A 17,924-nucleotide genomic window follows, 5' to 3' on the forward strand; every position below is an offset into this window, starting at 1 on the left:
AGAGAGAGAGAGAGAGAGAGAGAGAGAGAGAGAGGGCACACTAGGGCCTCTAGCCACTACAAATGAACTCAAGACACATGCCTCAATGCCTCACCTTGTGCATCTGGCTTTATGTGTGTACTAAGAAATTGAACCCAGATCCTTAGGCTTTGCAGGCAAGTACCTTAACTGCTGAGCAATCTTTCCAACCCTTGGTGTGGGTTACTGATTCAACCATGAATTGTGATGCAGTTATTGTGAAGATGATGAGGGAAGTGTTGATGTTCATTCCTGTGGGGGAACAAAAGGGCTAAGAATTCATGGAACAAAAATAAAGCCAGAATTGAATGTCTAGAGTTATTAAATCAAGACTTAGCAGCATTGGTCAAGCGCATAGATATAACAGAGATGGTAGAAATGGTGGGAGAGTGTGGGAGGAAGTGATTCAGAGAATTATTTTTCATTAGAAGCCTTTGTAAGTTCATAGTGTGCGTTTAGCATACACATTAGGTTCATGTAAGTGCAGATAGGACCCTCCCCCACTTAGTTTTTTTTTTTAATTTTTTTTTTTATTTATTTGAGAGCGACAGACACAGAGAGAAAGACAGATAGAGGGAGAGAGAGAGAATGGGCGCGCCAGGGCTTCCAGCCTCTGCAAACGAACTCCAGACGCGTGCGCCCCCTTGTGCATCTGGCTAAGGTGGGACCTGGGGAAGCGAGCCTCGAACCGGGGTCCTTAGGCTTCACAGGCAAGCGCTTAACCGCTAAGCCATCTCTCCAGCCCTCCACTTAGTTTTTAAGGCAGGGTCTCACTATAGCTCATGCTGATCTGGAATTCACTCTGTAGTCTGAGGGTGGTCTCAAACTCTAGGTGATCCTCCCACCTCTGCCTGGGATTAAAGGTGTGAACCACCATGCCTGGCCAGGCACAATCTCCTCTTTGAAGCTTGCTGGTGGGACAGAAAGAAGAGATCTGGGCCCATAAACCTAATCTTCATGTTGATACTATAAATGGAACACTTATACACCCAGGAAGATCAGGCAACATTTTCTACCCCTCCTCTTGCCCTCACATGGAAGCATCAGTGAGGATGGCCTGGAATCTTCTTATTTTTGCAGAAAGCTTTAGTTTAATAACTGTCAGGCCTAGGATATAGCTCAGTGGCAGAATACTTGCCTAGTGTACATGAAACTCTAAATTCAACCCCCAAATCTCTGTGGACTTACCGAGTGTCATGGTCACCATTTCAATGGTGTCACTATTGAGGCTGGAGTCTTGCTGGAGACAGCTCAGTCCCAAGCTACCATGGGATCCCACAGACACTTGTCACCCTCATGTCATTCTGTCTCCATGCCTTTCTTAGAGGAAAGAAGAAGAAGAAAGGAAGCGAGGAGAAGAGCAGATTCGCCTCCAGGAGGAGCGAAGGGCCGAGGAACTCTACTGGACCCTGAAACAGAGCCAGCTGCACTACCAAGCCAGCGAGAAGGAAGAGCGCGAGTGGGAAGAGCAGTGTGAGTAGAGGGGTGTCCCCGTGTCTGGAGACCAGCTGTACCCCACCAGCTCCTCCCGCTGCACACATGCTCAGATATCATTTAACCTTCTTCCTTACCCCCACTGGTCTCCTCCCACATTCATGGTCTCACTGGAGAGCCAGAGGGCAAAGGCTCCAACTTCAGGAGCATATGCGTCTGTGCTGTTGATTCCTTCCATTACGGAATGAAAGGCTACTTTACTGAGTTGCCAGTAATTTCCTGACTCTATACTGTGCCCCGGAGGTCCCGATATTGGGAAAGATGGGCCGTATGCTGGAAGAACTCGCAAGCAAAGCAGAGGATGAACTCTAGGCTTTGAGGGAGAGTGTGGCACGTACTGTTGGTGCACATAATGACTGTCCTGGTGGGTTCCAGAAGAGGAGTAGCCTTGATGGTGGCGTGGGAATGACTATGACCAGACAGTATGGGAATGGAGCACTGGTAGGTGCAAAGGCACTGTGAGAAGGGGGTGCAGCAGGCTCAGGATATGTGTGAGAAGTCAGGTGGGAAAGACCAGATGGAGCACATTTGAGGAATGCTGTCTTCATGGGCGCCCAGGATTTGTTGTCAGCAGGAATGCTTAGGCACATGGGCACATCCAGGGCTCTCATGAGAAGACTTCACTAACAGACTCTAGAAAACTGGAGGCTTGACATGCCACATAGGGCCACATGGAAGTTCCAGGATCAGTCAGGAGGGAGGAGTGAGAAGACATTAGCAGGAGCATTTATCATGGTTCAGGGAAGGTGAGGGGAAGCCTGCTCAGGATCATGTACTTTGCACAGTTTTGATTTTTCAGGAGGGTTTCCTGGAATTGATGAACCCCAAGTTTGGGGTTCTGTCCTACCTTTAATAAAGATGGACTCAAGAAAGATAAATTTTATTTTATTTTATTATTTGAGAGCGAGAAAGAGGCAGAGAGAAAGAGAGAGAATGGGGGCACCAGGGCCTCCAGCCACTGCAAACGAACTCCAGATACATGTGCCACCTTATGCGTCTGGCTTACATGGGTCCTGGAGAGTTGAACTGAGATCCTTTGGCTTTGCAGGCAAACGCCTTAACTGCTAAGCCATCTCTCCAGCCCTGTGAAGGATAAATCATAAATTATTAAGTTTATTTTGGGCAAAATTACATATTGTGGGTTTATATAAGGGAGGTTGGGGTCTAGGAAGGGAGACCAAATATGTGGGAAGTAGGAAGCATGCTCTCATGTGGAAAACACAGCATAGTTTATAAGGTTTCTTTGAGAGACAACGAGGTCTTTGGAAAGAGACTGGAACAGAGTTGCAAGCCCATGGAAAGTAGAACTTAGATGTATACGCAGAGAGACTCAGAAAGAACACCCATGGGATCCACCAGTGTGTTTTCCTGAAGAGGGAAAGCACCAGAGCAGAGACCAAGGAATTCAGAGAAGTGAAGGAAGGGGGTCACATTCACGCCCCCCCCCCGAGTTTAGAGTAGCTACACAGGTAGCAAGTCTAGAGTTGGTGATAGCACCTACGTGGTGGGCTTGGATATCAGGGAAGAATCATGTATGCCATCAAGCTGAGAAGTTATCCCAAACTGTAAAGCAGAGGCATGCAGAAAAGTTCTGATCAGCAAACAATGCTGTCCCCTCCCACCGCCACCAGCCAGGCTAGGCGTGGGTGAAGCCCAAACCCACGTGTGTTCCTGCAGCACGGGTGACAGCCAGAGAGACCCCACACCTGGGGTGGTGTCGGAAGAGAAGGGAGGGGCTGGAAGATTCTTTCAGTGTTCATAGCATCAGGTCCAGGACGTAAGGGGAAGACCTGGTTGGCTGGTAAGCTTGGTGGCTGGCTCTCACAGCGTGCTGGACTGTGGGCTTCTGTGGACCAGTCACAGTCAGACACGGCGTCCAAGATCGCCAATAGTTCCGTTCTTGCATGAGGACGAGGTGGACTGCAAGGTGGCATATGGAGTGGCACCTTCTGGATCTCTTTGAGCCTTAATCCCTCACTGAAACTGCCTTAACAAGCTAGCTTTCTCACAGTCTCATGTTGTCAGGGGCGACTGGGGGGGGGGGTGGATGCTAGCCCAGGTGTAAAAGCTCCTCAGACGAGGTGGGGGGTTTTGCGCCGGATCGGTTGCATATCAGAGGCCAAATTTAGAAACTGGGTCCACGGGAGGGAGAGGGACAGCACCTCCAGGATCAACGAGGGCCCAGAGGTCAAAAGCGAAGATGCAAAATCAGTGTAGGTGGGCTATGAGGCCCTTCTGCAGTTGAGTCCACAAGTCTGCTAGGTGGGGGAGAGAGTGCGGAGGAGGCTTTATACACTTCACTGATAGTGACAGTGGAGCCACACAGAGTTAACAGAGCTATGAGGGATTACTGGCTCTCTGGTCCTCAGTCTATCTTGACCATACGCCCACCCTCCCATGGTGATTAGGGTCAGCTCCATGGGTGTTTCTGGAGCCCCAGAGCCAGCCTGTAGAGGTCTCTAGCTCCTTCTTAAAGCGTGAGATGGGCAAGGCTGTGCCAGTGGTTTGCAGGAGAGAACAGGATCATGAGTTGAGGACCCTGACTTTGAAACCAGAATGCAAATGCTGTACTGACCATGGTTTCCTTTCCATGTTAAAGACTGTGTACCATGTGGTGGCGCACGCCTTTAATCCCAGCCCTGGGGAGGGGGGGGGGTAGAGGAAGGAGGATCGCCAAGAGTTCGAGGCCACCCGGAGGCTACATAGTGAATTCCAGGTCAGCCTGGGCTACAGTGAGACCCTACTTCAAAGCCCCCCACCCCCCCTCCAAAAAGAATGTGTACCAGCTGTATTCAGAACTCCTTTTCCATCCAGGCAGGCTTTGAGGTGCAATGCCTCAGGGTGGGTGTATCATCAGGAGAACATCCTGCTCACTCATGGATAACTGCTGGGCAAGAGTTCTTCAACTCTTTCATTCCCATCACATAGGGTTTGTTTTTAAAGAATTATTAAATATTACAAAAGTTACTCTTCATTAAATTCAGCCAAATGCCCCAAACCCTGAGAATTCACAATGCTTTAGGGTGTCCACTCCACTGCTCATGTGCTTAGCCCGAGGGCAGAGTGGGTCTTTGTGTTTCAAGTTAATAAAATATTAAATATGTAAATAGGCTCAGCAGGCAGACTGGGGCTCTGCTAGGCTGGAGGACATCTTCCTTCCCTTACTGCTGCTGGACCTTTGTTCTGGCTTGATGACTCAGGTTTGCAAAGCTGCACATAGGAAGGAGGTCTCCAGCTCACAGAGCATCCCCAGGTCTGTGAACAGGACTTCCTTTGCAGAGAAAAGAAGGAATAACTCCTTGATTTTTCCTGTGGAGTTTCTGAAACACTGCCGAGCGTTTCTAGGATCTTCAAGTGGGGCTGAGGTCTCAGGAACATGGAGGAGACAAACGTCCTCAGAGAACAGTTGTTTGAATCAGCAGAATAGAGGTAGATAGTCTCTGCTCATCAAGGCGCAGAGATGGAGGCATTTGGGAGAGCCAGGCCACTGTTGATCATGGTGGCAGGCTGAACACTGAGGAATGGCAGGAGTCATTGATTGAATGCCTACTATATGCGAACCATTGTCCTGAGATGCCTTGTCTGGACAAAGGGTCCTGTGTGGCAAGTTACAGGTCAGTGAGCAAGTTCCCAATAGTGGTCTGTATAAAATACCTGGAGAGACAGCCAAACTCTTTGGGGAAGTGAGCATTCAGGAAGATCTTCTGGAAGAGCTAAAATCTGACATAAGAAGAATGGATAGAAGGCATGGAAGAGTGAACCCTAGACCAGGAAATGGCATTGAGGAGAGGAATGGCATTACATTAGCCTGTTTTCCATTACTATTGCAAAGCATCTGAGGATGGGTATTTTATTTTTTAAGTGGGCTTATTTGACTCAGTTTTGGAAATTTAAAAGTCCAGTGAACAAGGCTCAATTTCTGGACAAACACACTCCCCAGCACCCCTGGCTGCATCACATTATAACTGATGGCATCGTGGTGGAAGCAAATGTAAGATGATCACATGATGGGACAAGAAGTCAGAAAAAAAAAATTCAGGGGCTGGAGAGATGGCTTAGCAATTAAGGTGCTTGCCTGCAAAGCCTAAGGCCTCATGTTTGACTCTCCAGATCTCACATTAGCCAGACGCACAAGGTGAGGCATGTGCTAGGTCGTACATGCGCACAAGGGTTGCACCCATCTGGAATTTTTTTCACATTTTTATTAATATTTTCCATGATTATAAAAAATATCCCATGGTAATACCCTCCCTCCCCCCATGCACTTTCCCCTTTGAAATTCCATTCTCCATCATATTACCTCCCCATCTCAATCATTGTACTTACATATATACAATACCAACCTATTAAGTATCCTCCCTTCCTTTCTCTTCCCTTTATATCTCCTCCATCTGGAATTTGATAGCAGTGGCTGGAGGCGCTGGTGTACCAATTCTCTCTCTCTCTCTCTCTCATATGCATAAAAAGAAAAGCAGTCTGTTTGGTTTGCATCAAAGAAAAAGTTCAGGAGTCCATCTTGCTCTTTGATAGTAACTTGCTCTTGTGAGAACTAATTTGTACTCCCATGATGAATACCTCCACCTCTCCCGCTTCCTGTGAAGACTCATCTCTTAAGAACCCTTCCATCTTTCAGTAGTGCCCCCCCCCCCGGGACCCAGCCCTAAACACATGAACCTTGGGGAAACACTCTCAAATCATTCCCAAACCAAAACAGTCAATGCAGGCACACATCAAGGCACATGTTATAATGCAGGCACAGCCTGGGGTTTGTGACGGGCAGTGATCAAAACTGAGGCTGCGGGGCTGGGGGAAGGAAAAGAATACTGGATAAAGTTCTTCCAGTGCAATGGTTCGGATCCCCAGACCTCACGTAGAAGCTGGAAAGCTGTTGTGGGCTTCTGTAATTCCTGTGAGCTTACACAGGGATTAGGGAGTCAGAGACAGGTGAATTTCCCTGGAGGTTCATGAATGGAGCAATGAACTACAAGAGGCCCTACCAAAAATGAGGGGAAGGCAAGGACTGACCAGAAGGCTGTTCTCTGATTTCCTTACGTGTTGTGGTATGTGCATGCGTGCGCGCACGCTCGCGCGCGCGCGCGCACACACACACACACAAATTAAAAAAAGAAAAGAAAAATGAGGCTGGAAAGGTAAGACGAGGGACGCTACAGATTATTTCATTCATCGAAATTCAGAATGGAAGAAGCAGCAAAAGGAGGCAGTGCACAATATTTTATTTAAAAAAAAAAGCAAGTTCAAAAGGAAGTCACCTGAGCCTTCTCCAGTGCGGGGGAACACCTGGTGGAGATCTGTTGGGCAGGTGAAAGGGGAGGGTGTGGCGTGAAGGTGCCTTCCATGTTGTGAGGGTCTGAAGGGCCTCTCTTTGAAGCTGCCCCTGCCCCTGCCAGGAGGAGAGATGGGCAAGGGCTGCTGCTTCTGTAGGGATGGCAGGATGGGAATCTCAAGGCCTCAGAGGCTGTCTGACTGCTGCTCGGTGTGCTGTGTGGCAACTGCTGGTGGAAACGCTGCTGGAAAACAGCGGAAAGCTGCTAAACCGCAGGTCGCCTGATCTGAGCTCCTCGTTTTCTGCCTCCTTAAAGCATGAAGGATGAGCCGACTCCAAGTTGTCATTCAAATCCAGCAAAGCCATTCTGCACTCAATTAACTTAATATGAAAGATATAGAGGGCTATTAATCTATTGGGAACGGCAATTTTGATAAAACAGCCAAATTAAATTCTCCAAGTTAGAAAAAAGAGGGACAAAACCTTTCAGTATCACTGGAAAAACGTTCTTTTTCTTTTCTTTTCTTTTCTTTCTTTTTTTTTTCTTTCAACTTCTAATAGCCAAGTCCCGGCTTCCGAGACTCTCAGAATAGATCAGGCTGAGATAGTCATTTAATCGCTTTTCAAATTGTGAATTTGTAGGCATGTGGAGTTAGAGCTAGCTGGCTGCTCTGAGCTTTAGAGATACATCAGCAAGGGATACTGTTGATAGTCAGCTGTCATACATTATCATTGCTCTTGTGTGGTGTTGGGGCCACCATCATGGGCCTTGTATTCGCTCCTGTCTCCTCAGAATGTGTGACTTGGTTGTGGCCCCAAACCAACCACCTGCATACCACTGCTTCTTCCCTTTGCCTGGTCACAGAGAGCCCTGGGTGAGGAGCATGCGTTCAGGTCCAGCGTGGGCCGGTTCTGTCACTCCCCCTCTTAAAAAGAAGTGGGCTTTGGGTCCTCAGTTGAACACTGGTGATCCTAAAGCGCTGTGGGCTTGGGAACAGGCAGGCTGAGCCTGGGCTTGCTGGTGAGGATGGCGGTGCTCTGGAAGTGGGCTGAGTCAGGAAAGAACTGGGATTAGAAGGAGTGTTGAAGGATGATGTGGAAGGACTTGTGCTGTCCTCTGGATGGGATGGGCAAATCCACAAGGGCGCTCATTTTTTATTCCATCCGGAAAATTCCATTGGATTAAGAAATGCTTACGGCATTAGTCTGTGAGGATGTTTTCAGAGAGGTTTAACTGAGGAGGGAAGACCCACTTTGCCTGTGAGTGGATTCCATCTCATGGGCTGGAATCCCAGACTCAACTTAATGGAAGAGGAGGAGGCCAGCGGAACAGCAGCATCTCTCTCTCCCTTTCCTTGCCCCCTCTCAGATGCTTGATTGTGGACCCAGTAGAACCATCACATCACACTCCTACTGACAACCCTTCCTCACCCTTAAACTGTGAGCTGAAACCTGCCCTTCTTTCCTTAAGGTCAGGAATGCCATCCTAGGGATGAGAAAAGTAACTAGTACCGTTTCTCCTTGGGCACAACCACAGGTGGTCCTCAACCTACGAAGGAGATTATGTCTCTGTAGATCCATCATTGTGTTGTAAACTGAGTGCAAATCTACTAACCGATAGAACAGCCTGGCTAAGGAGCCCACTGGCAAGTGCAGACTTGTGACTGTGGCTGCTATGGACATACATTCGTGTCTTACTGCACACAGCTAGTCTGGGGAAAGAGCTAAATTCATTGTGTGTGTGTGTGTGTGTGTGTGTACCTGCAAATTCATGTGGAGACCAGAGAACGCCATCTCCCCTTTTTTTAAGAGACAGAGTCTCTAAAAAACATAACATAATTAGGCTAGGTTGGTTGTCCAGAAACCCCCAGGGATCCTCCTGTGTCTGCCTTCCAAGCACTGGGGTTACAAGTGATATCATCAAGGTTGCTTTTGATTACATGGATTCTGGGGATCAGACACAGGTCTTCATGTTTTCAAAGTGAGCATGAATTCAGCCCACAAATTCGATAACACTTCCCCACGCCTGTAACGCAACTGTTCATACACGGAACCAGCCTAAGTTGGGGACCATCTGTAGTTTAAAGTGCACCTCAAACATAGAGTCCACTCCAGCTGCCACATTTCAGGATGAGTTTGGTGGGGATAAACCACATCCACCCATAGCTCAGCATAGCTCCGGTCCCTTGCAGATTGTGCATGCTATTGACCCAAACTCTGACCATCAATTGTTGGTCCTTTTTGTTTTCTAGTAATGATGCTCACAACCTTTGCCATTAGGGTTTAAGATATGTATTTGTCCTTTCCCCCAGCTTGGCTCAGAGTACCTTGAAAGAAAAGCCCGCTCCCTTGTCCCTCTACTCTCCAGCTTAGAGGCAGGTGCAGGGCCACACCATTGGCTGCATTCATCACTCCACAGTGTGTCCTGTCTGATGACTCTCTTTTAGGCACTAGACCCAGAGATGGGAAGAACAAAGAACCTGCCCCATGGAGCTCCTGGCCTAAGGATTTCCACCTGTGACACCGCATGGGTCATGTCCATAAATACATGGGGACGGACTACATGCTTAGATCTGGGAGATATCACATTCCCAGACGAGGTTCAGGACAACCCACGAAGTTTTAGAAATGTTCTCTTTGAGAACCAGGAATGTAACTTACCTCCTGTCCCTACATATGCAGAAAGAGCCATTCCTGGAAGGCTGGAAGAGCCAGCCCTGCGCGTGTGAAATATCAGTAAGTAAGATTTCCCTCCAAGAAGGGAAGGTGACAGGCTGGAGCCAAGACAATCATCAGGCCCACACAGCTAGCAGTTTCCAGAGTTCTTCAAAACAAGAGCTCTTGGACTTTAGAGGCACACAGAGGAACAGCAAGATGCAGGTAAACCCCATGATAAAGAGTTTGAATGAAAATCCTTGACTCCAATAGGGCTTGCTTCTCCTTCCTCGTCTGAGCCACAAGCTTCCCTTTTGAGGCTTTTTGTTTGTTTGTTTGTTTTGTGGTTTTTCAAGGTAGGGTCTTGCTCTAGGCCAGGCTAACCTAGAATTCACTATGTTATCTCAGGCTGGCCTCAAGTTCACAGTTATCCTTTTACCTCAGCCTCCCAACTGTTGGGATTAAAGGCATGTGCCACCAAGCAGGGCCCTTTTGTGTTTATTTATTTATTTATTTTTAATGAGAGAGAGAGCAAGCAAGAGAAAGGAGAGAAAGAATTGGCGCACCAGGGCCTCCAGCCACTGCAATTGAACTCCGGACACTTGCGCCACCTTGTGTGCATGTGAGACCTTTGGCTCTTACATCACTTTATGTGTCTGGCTTATGTGGGACCTGGAGACTCGAACATGAGTCCTTAGGCTTAGCAGGCAAACGTCTTAACTGCTAAGCTATCTTTCCAGCCCCCTCTTGAGTTTTAAAAACTACTACACATATCTTCTTAAGGTCACATGGCTGCCACAGGGCTCTGCCTTGAGCGATAGATGCAAAAAGCAGAAGACTGGAGAGGCTCGGTGCCTTTGAGTCTTGTAATTTACAAGTGTCAGTTACAAAGGATTCGTCTTGCCCTTTTCCTGCCGCACTCCTAGGGTGAAACCTGTTCTGCTCCAAGCTTCCTGCAGTCTCGCGTTTGGGGAGGACAGCTCCCAGGGAATCCTCGGCTCCTCAGGCGACTGTCTGGGTTTGCACAGCGCACAGCCTGTGCTGAGGGCTCACGCTGAACGTTCTGCCTCCCCCTTTTCAGTACGCAGGATCAAGGCAGCTGATGAGGAGAGGAGCCGCCGAGCCCGGTGTGCCCGGGAGGAGTCCCGACGCCACTCGCTCCGCGCCATCCAGAAGGGCACAGTCGCCGGCCTCAGCTCCATGTTCCAGGAGCTTGGCCAGAACCACGAGCAAGATGCCAGGTTCTGTCCCCAAGTTCCAGACTCCTGTCCACCAGCCCCAGTAGTACCTGACAGGTAGGTCTTGACAGGTGTGGTGGCGAAGAACTTCGGAAGTTTGGGACACGCTCTACCACATTCCAGGCATAGCTTTGCCCCTGCATTGTATGAACCTTCTGTGGACCTCAGTATCCCTGCTTTTTTGTCATGGTGGAAGGTGGAAGTGGGACTGGGTTTAGACATTTTCATAATTTTTCAGTCCTAAAAGTTGATTTTTTGGGGCCAAGTATTCCTGTGATTGTCTGAAGGAGTTGTACCTTCTTCTCAAAATGTGAATATAGTACCTCCTGATGGCTGCATAATTTTAGACTCTGAAGGCTCCTGGGCCTTAGGTCAAAAACATATAGAAAAGGCCTCAAATGGTTGATAAGTATGGCTCAGTCATGGGGAAAGCAGCGGCGGACTTGTTTGTCCACAGTTTGAATAGCAGGTTGGCAGATTGATGTGGATACATTAGGAGGTCCTCACAAGTTTTTTGATTTCTTTTTTTTTTGGGGGGGGGTCACATAGGTATAATTGACAGATCCAAAGATCAAGAGGTCACAGAGAGCCTCTCCACCATCTATCTGTCTGTCCCCGCTGGGCCAACTGCTGGCCTTAGACTCCTCTTGCTGAGCAGGGAGAGGCAGGTGTGAGCACCTGTGGATTTGATTTCAGTGGGGTCTGGGATTATCCATAACCTCTGATGCCTTTCCCGTGAAGTCTAGGGGAGAGCTGCTGGACCTCACTTTTTCCTTCCTCCTCTTCTCTTTCTTTCATTTCCTGATCATATGTGATTCCCATACGGGAAGACTGTGACCTGCTCCCTGCGTTCCTAGGCCCCCCAGCCCGTAGGCACTTAGAGTTCTTAGCCCTTTGTGTGTGGTAACTTACCCTACTCCTGGTTTCTTTTTTCCATCGCCAACACAAACCACCTTCTTCCGCCCTCTTCTTAAAAATAGCTGTTTAGTATTCTACTGCATGGTTTGCTAAAAACTCTATTCTGGACATGGTTATTTATTTTCTTTATTTGCAAGGGGAGAGAGAGAGAGAGAGAGAGAGAGAGAGAGAGAGAGAGAGAGAGAGAGAGAGAGAGAGAGAGAGAAAGAGAGACAGAGAGAGAGAGAGAGGGAGAGAGAGAGAGAGAGAAAATGAGAATGGGCACTCCAAGGCCTCTTTTCACTGCATACAAACTCCAGATGCATGTCACTTTGTCCATCTGGCTTTATGAGGGAACTAGAGTAAATGAAGTCTAGGCCATCAGGATTTGCAAATAAGTGCCTTTAACTGTTGAGTCATCTCTCCAGTTGGGACATTATTTTCAATCCTTCTTTATTAAATTTATTTTTATTTTTTATTTTTTAAAGTTTTTTTGATACTTTATTTATTTGAGAGTGACAGATAGAAAGAGGCAGAGAGAGAGAGAGAATGGGCGCGCCAGGGCCTCCAGCCACTGCAAACGAACTCCAGATGCTTGAGCCCCCTTGTGCATCTGGCTAACGAGGGTCCTGGGGAGTTGAGCCTTGAACCGTGGTCCTTAGGCTTCACAGGCAAGTGCTTAACAGCTAAGCCATCTCTCCAGCCCTATTAAATTTATTTTTAATATTTTATTTATTTATTTATTGAGAGAGAGAGAGAGAGGGAGAATATGGGTATACCAGGTCCTCTAACCACTGCAAATGAACTCCAGATGCATGTTCCACTTTGTGCATCTGGTTTATGTGGCTACTGGGGAATTGAACCTGGGTCCTTAGGCTTTGCAGGCAAATGCCTTAACCGCTAAGCCATCTTTCCTGCTCCTGAAATCCTTCATTACTCACTAACGGTGCTCTGAGTGTATAATCCTGTAGAAGTTCTCATATGATTTCTGCCTCGTATGCACTCTCCTGCTGTGTCGCCACATAGTTACATACTCAGCAGTCAAGGCTGCGGGACCCCCACCAATCTTTGAGTTTTCTTCAAAACTCTTAGCCAAATAAACCTATTTTTTTCTTTCTTTTGTGTGTGTGGAAGTGCACGTTCATGTGTGCGTGTGTGCATATGCCATGGCACACGTGTCAGAGGAAACCTCAGGTGTGTCCATCTTCCCCTTCCATCTTGTTTGAGGCAGGACTTCTTCTTGCTCACTGCTGTAACTACCAGGCTATCTGGCCCACAAGCTTCCAGGTGACTGTCCTGCCTCCGCCTTCGATCTTACCCCAGGCATGCTGGGACTGCAGATGCTTGCACTTCCGGGTCCTGCTTTAGGTGGGGACTGAGGATCTGAGCTCATAGACTTACACTCGGGCAGCAAGCACTTTATCTCCCAGGCACGCCCCCAGCCTGATAGACCTTCCCTTTTCCTAAGTAGCCTGCCTCAAACATTCCATTCTAGTAACAGTGAACAGACCAACACCATGATGCTAAATCAAGCAAGGCCACCTCACCCTCTTTATTTCAGCATCTTTTCCGGACTCAGTGGTATCTAGTACTCTGAGAATGAGTGTGTTTGTGCACACGTGTGTGTAAGTCAGTTCCTTTTGAGATTTGCAAGGAAGCGCTGAGCTCCTCATTAAAGTGTCAGTGCAGAGCAGACACAGAGAACTTATTTTAGAAAATAAGCCAATGACAACAGAGATGATGTCTAGACACTGGTATTGTTCGGTGAGCCGCAAAGATGAAAATAAGGATTTGCCAAGTTCCTGTCACCCACTTAGTTGGCCGCAGGGAAGAGGCTGGCGTTTTGGAGGTGGGCCAAGGCCTTGACCTTCAGAAGCTGTGTTTTCACGGGTTTAACTGGCACAGTGTGACACTGTGTTCCTACTACACATGAATTCAACAAATAACTACTAGGTACTTGTTAAGCATCTCATCCTGTCACACTGTTTGTGCGTTTGTTTCAGTGGTAACCCCCTAGGCAACAGGGATCTTAGGTGGTCCAGCCTCCGTGTGCATTCAAGACCTGCAGTTCAGACAGAAACGCCGGGGGGCTTACTCCCAAGAAAGCATTAAACATGTGCAATGGATCATGGTAGATTCTTCACCAGCGCCTACTCATCTCACCCCTCATTGGCTGCTCTCTGTGGCCAATCGGCGGGCAGTTTTGTTCATTTCCTCGGTCTCTACTTCAGGCTTGCAACTCTCAGTCATTTATGGGGCCAGTGGTCCCAATTCCGCCTCCCAAAAGTGAAGGAGCCAACTACCAAAATCAGGGGGTCAGGGGTCCTTCTGAGGTCAGGGCAAGGGAGACAGGGAAGGGTCACAAGTCAGTACTCATTAGTGGGGTGGGGGCAAGGGGCACACACACACAGTTCGATTTGCTCCAGGATCTTGCTTCATCCAAGCTGACCCTTATGCCCTGGCCATTCTCAAGAGGAAGTGTAAATCTTTTGTTCTCTCTTGTATCATCTCGCCACCCCTTCCTGTGTGGCTTCCTTCAAAACAAGTGAGAACAGTTTTGTTTGGGGGAAAATACTGCTATATTATAACCTGAAATATGACTTCAAGTCCGGGGCTCCTTGAGTCCCCCTCACAGGCGTGAGTGGGCCCTCCGTGCATTCAGCCTGTCAGTGGCCTCTCTTTCCTTCCCCTTCCCACGCCCATCAAGCTCTCTTCTTCTTTTCCTCCTTCCTCCAGACCATTCTTTCACCCTTCCCCTCGCTCTTCACCTTCCTTTCTTCCCTCCCTAACTCTTCACCCTTCCTCCCTCCCTCTTCCCAGCAGGACGTGGGAGCGTCCGCTGCGTCCCCTCTGCAGAGACGTCATCGTGCGCTGGTTCAAGGAGGAGCAGCTGCCTCGCCGAGCTGGATTTGAGAGGAACACCAAGTCCATCGCCCCCTGGTTCCATGGTAAGACACTTTCTGGGCCCCAGGACAGATGCTATCTCCATATCTGCCTCTCTCATGGGAGAAAGAGAGCCGAAATCAGGGACGTGGAGGGTTTTGGACTCTATCTCCAACAGCTCTATCAGGTGTTGGGGGTACCCAGAGGCACCTGGAATGATGGGTGTGCAACCTGTCTGTCTGCTGGGAAGATGTGAACATGAGTTCCACCCACTGCTGTTGTCAAGGCTCCTCCAATCCATTGCCTTGTGCTTACAGACATGGAGCTCCCAGTGGGCCCTGGGCTGCTGGGGGACTGACGCACGTTGGTGTCTGAGTCTGCAGCTGTAAACCCTGACCATCGCCATAGCGCATCACACTGTGGCTACTGAATAAACCGTTAACTGCTTGGGTAACAGATGGGTGAATGGAGAGCCCAGAGCTATTCAAATATAGCACATTCCAGCTGGGAGGGTCCTTGAAGTCATTGACTCCCTTCACCACAGAGAAGGAACTGAACACCAAAGAGGGGAAGACGTTTGTGAAAGCTATTGCGAGCGTTGTAAAGTCAGACTTAAGAATGTATCTGAAGGGTCGTGATCCCATCCTGTGTTCTGAGTATGCAGTGGAAACAGGACTGGGAGATCATCTAGATTTGCTGCAGGAAAAAAAAAATGGAATAGATGATGGCTATGAATTCCCCCAGTATCAGTTAGCTACTGCTGCATAACAAACCAGCCCCAAATACTATATTTTAAGATGTTTTTATTGATATTTTTATCATTTTTTTTTTACATTTTCATACATGTATATTTTGATCTTATTCCCCCAAATGGCCATCTCTTTTCCCCTCCGCTCCCATTAACACCCTTCTTCTTCTGTATGAATCCCCAACTTATTTTCCCTGTCTCTTCTCTTAACTGAATGCAAGCCCAGGGAGTCACCTCTTTGCCCCAATGCCTGACACAGTAGGCATCCATGGGAGGAATGGCTGAAGGTGGAAATGAACGGACAGACATAGGATTAGATCCCAGACTTTCTGGTCCCCAAAGAACAGCTTCTCCTTCTCTGCACTGGGCGCTGGTAGGTGTGTGAGTCTTCTCAGGGCCTGGGAACCAACTAAGACTCAGAGTCACATAAGACAGAGAATGGGTGTGCCAGTGTCTCCAGCCGCTGCCAACAAACTCCATAGATGTGTGCCACCTTGTGCATTGGGCTTACATGGATCCTGGGGAGTTGAACCTGGGTCCTTTAGCTTTGCAAGCAAGTGCCTTAACCCCAAAGCCATCTCTCCAGCCAAAATATTTTTTTGTTTTTTGTTTTTTGTTTTTTGAGGTAGCATTTCACTCTAGCTCAGGCTGACCTGGAACTCACTATGTAATCTCAGGGTGGCCTTGAACTCATGGTGATCCTCCTACCTCGGCCTCCCAAGTGCTGAGATTAGAGGCGTGTAGCACCACGCCCGGCTAAAGAAATTTCTTAAGGAAATAAGATTTTTTAAACTATTTTATTTATTTATTTTTTTATTTGACAGAGAGAAAGAGGTAGAGAGAGAGAATGGGCACATCAGGGCTCTAGTCACTGCAAACAAACTCCAGATGTGTGTGCCCCCTTGTGCATCTGGTTTATGTGAGTCCCAGGGAATCAAACCTGGGTCCTTTGGCTTTGCAAACATCTTACCCGCTAAGCCATCCCTCCAGCCCCCTAATTTTTTTTCTTTTACAAATAATTAATTTACTTACTTATTATGTGTGTGAGAGAGGCAGATAGAGAGAATGGATGCGCTAGGGCCTCCAGCCACTACAAACAAATGCCAGATGCACGTGCCACTTTGTACAACTGGCTTAAGGGGGTATTAGGGAATCGAACCTGGATCCTTAGGCTTGGCAGGCAAGTGTCTTAAGTGTGAAGTCATCTCTGCAGCTCCTTATTTCCTATCTTGATGTGGAGGGGAAGAAAACACATAGCAGTAGCTTTTATGTTGCCATAGGACAAAGGGAATCTACAATTTATGTATTTTTACTTTTTAAAAAAATTTATGTAATTTACTGCTTTTGTGTTCTCCAGACAGTTTCTACCCTAAAGCATGCCAGGGACTTGTTCATAGCCAGAACAGAACTATTTAGTGACCAAGTCTTCATTGATCTGTGACAGGGTGAGAGAAAAAGGCTCCCCTATGGAGGATGGCCAGTTGTCTTTGCTCAGAAAGGACTGTGCTGTGTCCCAAGTTTATATTCTCTGTTGGTTTTAGTGCTGAAATGTCCTGCCTTTTATGAATGGATGGTGGTGGTACACAGTGGTTATTTTTATAGATTTGTACTTTCTGGGGAAAACAAAATATTGGCAGACCTGTGCTTTTTTTGTTGTTATATATAAATATCTGCTCATTCCTAAAAATGCCAAAGTCAAGAACAACTGGGTATGCTTGAACTTCCTTTCCAACATGGAAATTTTGTAATGGAGAGATAGGGCTCCTTCTGCACCAATCCTTGCAGAGACAGGGAACTCACCAGCCCACAGGCTACCGGACCCCTCATGCCTGAGCTGCCCGGGCATCTAACCTGTGCGAGTCTGGCTTATATCTCTCATCTCCTGGGAGCAGTGGGCTAGCTCAGACATGCTTTTGCCGTGTCAACTGTACTGGGACCAGAGGGCCATTGGCGGCATGTCTCCTGAAATCTAGTCTTAGAACCATTACATTGTCACCTCTGCCTCATGCTGTTGGCCACAACTTGTCACAGATTTGAGAGGTGTAAAAACATATTCTCTCGTTCCTGTAAGCAACTTCAAAGCTATGTATCAAAGGGTGGGGAGACACTGAGCTAAGAGGAACTTGAGCCAGTATGCAATCTATCACAAGTGTGGCCCACTCTTTTTTCCTCTCCTGAGTAAGACATTCCTAGTGAACTCAGCTTGGGTTTAGATGCAATTAGAACCAAATGATTTCGATTCTCTTCTGTTTTCTCAGACATTCTGGTGTCCCATGGGGTAATCCAAATGGCAGTGTGCACAAGGGTCTGAAGATGTGGGACCCGTTCTAGAACCTCTGTGACCTTGGCTGTTTTGGTGGCTTCCATGTAAAGTGCTCCCAATAGCTTCGGGTGTTTTGATACTTAATCCCCGGTTGGTGGCACGCTTTGGTAAGGTTGTGGAACCTTTGGGAGATGGAACCTGTCTAAAGGAAGTGTGTTGCAGGGGGTGGGTCTTGGTGGCAGCTGTATCCTCGTTCTGCTTGCTGCAACCAGCTTGCTGAGGCTATTTTATTCCTGCTGATGTGAGGACCTGGTGCTTGGCTTTTTGCTCCTGCCATGTTGAAGCTTTCCCTTAAAACTGTAAGCCAGAAATAAACCTTTTCCTTCTGTAAGCGGCTACTGGTTGAATGTTTTGTCTCAGCAATGAGACAGTAAGTGCTCTGAA

The 17,924-nt window shown here is 47.8% G+C and overlaps 1 protein-coding gene across 3 annotated transcripts in view; it reads left to right on the forward strand.

Moving 5' to 3' along the window:
• Positions 1-17,924, forward strand: part of Sh2d4b (SH2 domain containing 4B) — an 80,540-nt gene that overhangs the window by 40,165 nt on the left and 22,451 nt on the right. Inside the window, exons 4-6 of one of the 3 annotated variants that reach the window (XM_045137131.1) lie at positions 1,344-1,491; positions 10,533-10,746; positions 14,407-14,534. In XM_045137131.1, the coding sequence (XP_044993066.1) occupies positions 1,344-1,491; positions 10,533-10,746; positions 14,407-14,534 (490 nt within the window). Of the gene's footprint in view, positions 1-1,343; positions 1,492-10,532; positions 10,747-14,396; positions 14,535-17,924 lie in introns of all 3 variants that reach the window. The other 2 variants (XM_045137133.1, XM_004658004.2) reach the window with 2 other exon arrangements.

This window comes from Jaculus jaculus, chromosome 18, assembly GCF_020740685.1.
Source record: "Jaculus jaculus isolate mJacJac1 chromosome 18, mJacJac1.mat.Y.cur, whole genome shotgun sequence".
NCBI lineage: Eukaryota > Metazoa > Chordata > Mammalia > Rodentia > Dipodidae > Jaculus > Jaculus jaculus.